This window comes from Penaeus vannamei, chromosome 4 (genome assembly GCF_042767895.1).
Source record: "Penaeus vannamei isolate JL-2024 chromosome 4, ASM4276789v1, whole genome shotgun sequence".
Taxonomy (NCBI): domain Eukaryota; kingdom Metazoa; phylum Arthropoda; class Malacostraca; order Decapoda; family Penaeidae; genus Penaeus; species Penaeus vannamei.
In genome coordinates, this window is record NC_091552.1 from 47,676,974 (window position 1) to 47,683,532 (window position 6,559).

The window sequence follows — 6,559 nt, forward strand, 5'->3', positions numbered from 1 at the left end:
ACACAATATCATTCTATCATCCTATTATACCTCGATGATATGACGACCATTCCCAGCTTCTAATGAACCCCTTCCCCTTCAAAGGAAACACTTGTTGAACTCGCCGCTGCTCTCCCGGCGAAGACAGCGACGAGGCACAGTGGAGAGCAGTGACGACGAGGTGGTCCACTGTTCGAGCGACGCCGAGGTCCTCTGTTCCTCGTCCAACTACAGGGACCTCGAGACGTTTCAGAAGACGCAGCTGAGGAATAAGGTAGGGGGGATGGTGGTGGTGGAGGGGGAGGACGAGGTGGTGGAGGTGGTGGAGGTGGAGGTGGAAGAGGAGGAGGAGGGAAGGGGGAGGGAGGAAGAGGGAAGGGAAGGGAAGGTGGAGGTCCTCTGTTCCTCGTCCAACTACAGGGACCTCGAGACGTTTCAGAAGACGCAGCTGAGGAATAAGGTAGGGGGGATGGAAGACGAGGTGGAGGGGGAGGGGGAGGTGGAAGAGGAGGAGGAAGAGGAAAGGGGGAGGGAGGAAGAGGGAAGGGAAGGTGGAGGTCCTCTGTCCCTCGTCCAACTACAGGGATCTCGAGACGTTTCAGAAGACGCAGCTGAGGAATAAGGTAAGGGGGATGGTGGTGGAGGTGGAGGAGGAGGAGGGGGAGGGAAGGTGGAGGTGGAAGAGGAGGAGGAGGAGGAGGAGGAGGTGGAGGGAAGGGGGAGGGAGAGGGAGGAAGAGGGAAGGGGGAGGGGGAAGGAGGAAGTGGGAAGGGAAGGGAAGGTGGAGGTCCTCTGTTCCTCGTCCAACTACAGGGACCTCGAGACGTTTCAGAAGACGCAGCTGAGGAATAAGGTAGGGGGGATGGAGGACGAGGTGGAGGGGGAGGAGGTGGAGGTGGAGGAGGAGGAGGTGGAGGAGGAGGAGGAGGGAAGGGGGAGGGAGGAAGAGGGAAGGGAAGGGAAGGTGGAGGTCCTCTGTCCCTCGTCCAACTACAGGGATCTCGAGACGTTTCAGAAGACGCAGCTGAGGAATAAGGTAAGGGGGATGGTGGTGGAGGTGGAGGAGGAGGAGGGGGAGGGAAGGTGGAGGTGGAAGAGGAGGAGGAGGTGGAGGGAAGGGGGAGGGAGAGGGAGGAAGAGGGAAGGGGGAGGGGGAAGGAGGAAGTGGGAAGGGAAGGGAAGGTGGAGGTCCTCTGTTCCTCGTCCAACTACAGGGACCTCGAGACGTTTCAGAAGACGCAGCTGAGGAATAAGGTAGGGGGGATGGAGGACGAGGTGGAGGAGGTGGAGGGGGAGGGAAGGGAAGGAGGGGGAGGTGGAGGTGGGGATGGAGGTGGAGGTGGAGGTGGAGGTGGAGGAGGAGGAGGAGGTGGTGGAGGTGGAGGAGGAGGAGAAGGAGGAGGTTGAGGAAAAAGACGATGAGGAGGTGGAGGAGGAGGGGAGGGGTGGAGGAGAGGAGGCGGGAAGGGGAGGGAGGAGGAGGGGAGGGGAGGGAATGGAGAAAAGGGAAGGTGAAGGTCCTCTGTCCCTCGTCCAGCTACAAGGACCTCGAGACGTTCCAGAAGACGCAACTGAAGAATGAAGTAATGGAGTGTAGTTGGTAGTGGTGGAGGAGAGGAGAGGAGGGAGAGGGAAAGATGGAAATGGAGGTGGAAATGGTAATGGTGGAGAAGGAGGCGGCGGGAAGGGGAGAGGGAAGGAATCGGAAGTCGAAGGTAAGGAAAGAGAGGGTGAAAGTCCTCTGTTCCTACAAGGCCCTCGAAACGATACAGCTGAGGAATAGGGTATTGGTGGAGGGAAGGGAAGGAAGAGGGAAAGGGGGAAGAGGTGGAGGGAAGGGGGAGGGAATGGGGTGAAGAGGTGTAGGGAACGGGGAGGGAAAGAGAGGAAGAGGTGGAGGGAAGGGGAGGAGGGGAATGGAAAAGGGGGAAGAGGTAGAGGAGGGAGGGAAAAAGGGGAAGAGGTGGAGGAGGGGAGGGAAAAAGGGGAAGAGGTGGAGGGAAGGGGTAGGAGGTAGGCAGGAGGAGAGGAAGGGGAGGAAGGGGGAAGAGGGAGAAAAAGAAAAAGAGGAAGAACGAATGGATTTAGGAGGTACATGAGGAAAAGGAACGAGGGAATGAGGAGGAGAAATAGTAGAGAAGGGAGAGAAGAAGAACATGAAGAAAGTAGAGGAGGTGGTGGAGCTATAGCGATGAAGGAAGAGAAATAGAAGGAGGACGTGGAGGAAGACGCTAGAAGAGGAATAAGAATAATAGGAAAGTTTTCCTCTCACCTTCTCACCTCATGGCACCATTTCACTACCGCGAATAAGGAAATGGAAGAATTAAGAAAAAGGGAGGAGGCGAGAAGGGGCCCAGTGGGGGAATCGGACCAGGGAGACAAGGAAAGGGAGATAGCGGAGGAAGGAGAATGCCATCACACTCGTTTTGAGAAATAGATTAGATGTCTAGCCCACCTATTCTACTTTTAACCATTATCCATTGAGAAATACATTTGTTGACTTTTTTATGCTGTTTATTCTCATCATGGTGTGCTTCCGTTGCTTGTGGTGCAGTGGTAGCGTTCACACCAGTTAGTCTTGCTGGTATGAGTTCAGTTCCCGCCTCATCAGTGGAGGGTAACGCCAGCCATTCCTTGCACAGAAAGTGTGATTAAGGGGGACAAGAAATTGATAATCGTACTTTGGATAAAATTACATGTTTAAGTTATTATTATGTTGTTGTTGTTATTATTTTTGTTATCATTACTGTTGTTATTATTGTTATTGTTATTATTACTGTTGTTATTATTGTTATTATTACTGTTGTTATTATTCTTATTTTTATCATTATTGTTGTTAATCTTATTGTAATTATTACTGTTGTTATTATTCTTATTGTTATCATTACTGTTATTATTCTTATTGTTATTATTACTGTTGTTATTATTCCTATTGTAATTATTATTGTTGTAATTATTCTTATTGTTATTATTATTATTGTTATCATCATTTTTGTTGTCATCATCATTATCATCATAATTATTATCCTCATTACCACAACCCCCCTCCCTCCGCAGCTCCGACGGTCGCGCGGCCGGAGCGACGGCAGCCTGGGCGGCGGCAACGGCGGCGGCAGCGGCAGCGGCGACAGCTCGGGCTCGCCGACGCCCCGACACCGCCAGTTCGTGATGCACAACAAGGCGCCGCTCTGGAACGAGAACTCCCAGGTGTACCAGCTCGACTTCGGCGGGAGAGTCACGCAGGAGTCGGCCAAGAATTTCCAGATCGAGTTCAAGGGCAAGCAGGTACGTCGGGTGGCGAGGAGACATTGGTGGGGGAGGTGGGGGGGGAGGGGGAAATGGGGGATAGGGGAAGGGTGATTAGGTGCGGTGAAGGGGTTGTTTAGGTAGGGGGGGGATAGGAGAGAGGGGTGATTAGATGTAGGGGAAGGGTTGCTTAGGTGGGGGGGGGGGAATATGAGAGGGGTGATTAGATGCGGTGGAGGTTTTTGTTTAGGTGGGGGGGGGAGGGGGAATAGGAGAGGGATGATGTGGCGAAGGGGTTGTTTAGGTGGGGAGGGTGGTAGGGGTACCTTGGGGTAGAGGGAAAAAGGGGCGGGTCTGAATGGGGAAGGGTATTTAGGAGATAAAAAGATGGTAGAGATGTTTGAAGGGGGATGGGGGTTGGAGGGGTGAGGAGGGGGTGTCAGGGAGGGTTGGTAAGGGTTAGGAAGTTGGAGGAAAGGGGTTTTAAGGGTGGGGAAGTGTGGAGGGAGGAGAAAGATCGGTGTACATATGAGGGGTTCAGTTGGGAGGAGGGAGGAGAAGGGTGAAGGGAGTTAGAGGAGGGAAAGGAGAGGGAGTGGCTAGAGGAGGGAAAGGAGAAGAGGTGATAGGGAATATTGGAGTGAGGAAGAAAGGGGAAAGAGGACGTGATGAGAGTGAAGAGGAAGAAAAGAAGAGGAGAAAGAGAGGGACAAGAAGAGAAGGAGCTGGAATAAGAAGAACAGGAAGAGAGGGAGGAAGGGGAGAAATGCGAAATAGGAAAGAAAGAAGAAAGAGGGGAAGGTAACGGAGGGGATCAGTAGGGAGAAGAGATGGGGAAAGAAAGGGAAATGATGAGTAGCTAAATGTAAGTTTCAAATCATCATCATCACCAATCTGTCATTTTTCACCATTTTATTACCAGTTAAAGTCAATTACAGAAATATTATTTTATTATCATTATTATTATTATTATTATTATTATTATCATTATTATTATTATCATTATTTCTGCTATTCACAAGATTGATGTTATATCTTGGTTAATGAGCTGCAATAGCGGACCACAACCAGTGGTCTTAGATTATTATTATTATTATTATTATTATTATTATTATTGTTGTTGTTGTTGTTGTTGTTGTTGTTGTTATTATCATCATCATCATTATCATAAGGTATACCAAGAGTCCCACTAAAAAAAAAAAAAAAAATGGAGATTTACACCACCAAAAGCGTCAGTGCAGGTCAAGACACAGCTAACCCCCCCATTTCCTCCCCCCCATTTCTCCCCCCCCCCCCCCCAGGTGATGCAGTTCGGGCGGATCGACGGAAATGCGTACACCCTCGACTTCCAGTACCCGTTCAGCGCCGTGCAAGCCTTCGCTGTAGCTCTGGCCAACGTCACGCAGAGACTCAAATGATACAGGATGTACCCGGAGAGCCAGGTGAGGGGTGGGGGGGTATGGGGGTGGGGGTGAGGGGTGGGGTGTAGGTGGGGATGAGGGTGGGGGTTTGGAGGTGGAGGAGGGGGTGGGGGTGGGGGTAGATGGGAGGTGGGGGTGGAGGTAGAAGTAGATTGGAGGAGGAGGTGGAGGTAGATTGGAGGAGGTGGAGGTGGAGGTAGATTGGAGGAGGAGGTGGAGGTAGATTGGAAGAGGAGGAGGTGGAAGTGGAGGTTGATTAGAGGAGGAAGAGGAGGTGGAGCTAGATTGGAGGAGGAGCTGGAGGTGGAGGTAGGTTGGAGGAGGAGGTGACAGAGGTAGGGATGGAGGTGGAGGTGGGGGTTAGTGTGGAGGTGGATGTCAGGATCGAGATGAGAGTAAAGATGGAGATGGGAGTAGAGCTTGAGATAAAAGTGGAAGCGGAAGTGGATGTGGATGTGGAAGTGAGAGTAAAGATGGAGGTAGAGGTAAAAGTGGAGGAGCAGGAGAAGTTTCATTATTTTCTTCTTTTTTTCTTATTTTTCGAGTATTCCCTATTCTTTTTTCTTTGGGTATTTCCTTTATATATTTACTAATTCGCCTTACCTCTCCCCAGGCCGCTCACAGCCACAGCGTAGTCATCCTGGAGTTCTGGTGACGTCAACTGCCGACTATTTTCACCGTGGACTGCTGGGTCATTCTGTATTCCGATTGTGAAAACGTTGTTGTTATCAAAGCGATCTGTTCTGTTTAGTATTGCTACTAATGTTACTACACAAGCAGAGAATTAGAAGAAGATAGATTTTGTTCTTCTTCTTCTTCTTCTAAAGAGGAGAGAGAAAGAGACAGAAGAAAATAGGATGTTGAAGTTATGTGGTGTTATGTGATTTTTTTCTCTCTTTTTTTCGAGTGATATATTTATGTCTGGACTTTATAGAGTCGAGAAATATTTTGTGCTGGTGTTCTCTGACTCTCTGCACATGTTGTCAAGTCGGATTATTGCCAGAGGTATGATAATGCTCACTACTGTACCATTTGGGTAACGTGTGTAATAGGGAAAATATGTTGCCTTTTTTTTTTTTTTTTTTTAGATGAAGAGATATTTAAAGAATGGGAAAGACACACTGCAGACAATATTGTATGTGATATTATTACTGCTTTAAACTCTTAAGATGTGTTGTATAAGTACAGTTTTCACCATAGTTTTTAAGCCCGTAGCCTTTCGTTGCATCGCACACGCATGTAACGGAGAGTCATCTGGTGACGATTTTCTGCACTTAATTTCCCTTTTTTATTTTGTTAATTTCTTGGGAAATATTGTCTTTTGTATCAAGTCAAAGAACAATAAGATGAAGCCGAATTCAGCTATGTGTATGTATGTGTATGTATGTGTGTGCATACATATATATATATATATATATATATATATATATATATATATATATATATATATATATATATATATATATATATATATATATATATATATATATATATATATATATATATATATATATATATATATATATATATATATATATGTATATGATTAATATATAATATATAATATAGTATATAGTATAATATATATATATATATATATATATATATATATATATATATATATATATATATATGTATGTATATATATAAATATATATATATATAATATATATATAATATATATATATATATATATATATATATATATATATATATATATATATAAATGAATATATAAATATATATATATATATGGATATATATATATATATATATATATATATATATATATATATATGTATATATGTATATATATATGTATATATGTATATATATATATATATATATATATATATATATATATATATATATATATATATATAAACATACACTCACATATAAATGCATACATG

The 6,559-nt window shown here is 45.7% G+C and overlaps 1 protein-coding gene across 1 annotated transcript in view; it reads left to right on the forward strand.

Annotated features, from left to right (window-relative positions):
- Positions 1-6,021, forward strand: part of Tusp (WD40 superfamily protein Tusp) — a gene marked incomplete in the record, with an annotated part of 108,590 nt that extends 102,569 nt beyond the window's left edge. The window contains 4 exon segments of the mRNA XM_070121154.1: positions 85-253; positions 3,037-3,264; positions 4,527-4,667; positions 5,260-6,021. Coding sequence (XP_069977255.1) covers positions 85-253; positions 3,037-3,264; positions 4,527-4,643 — 514 coding nt within the window.
- Between the last annotated feature and the right edge of the window lie 538 nt (positions 6,022-6,559).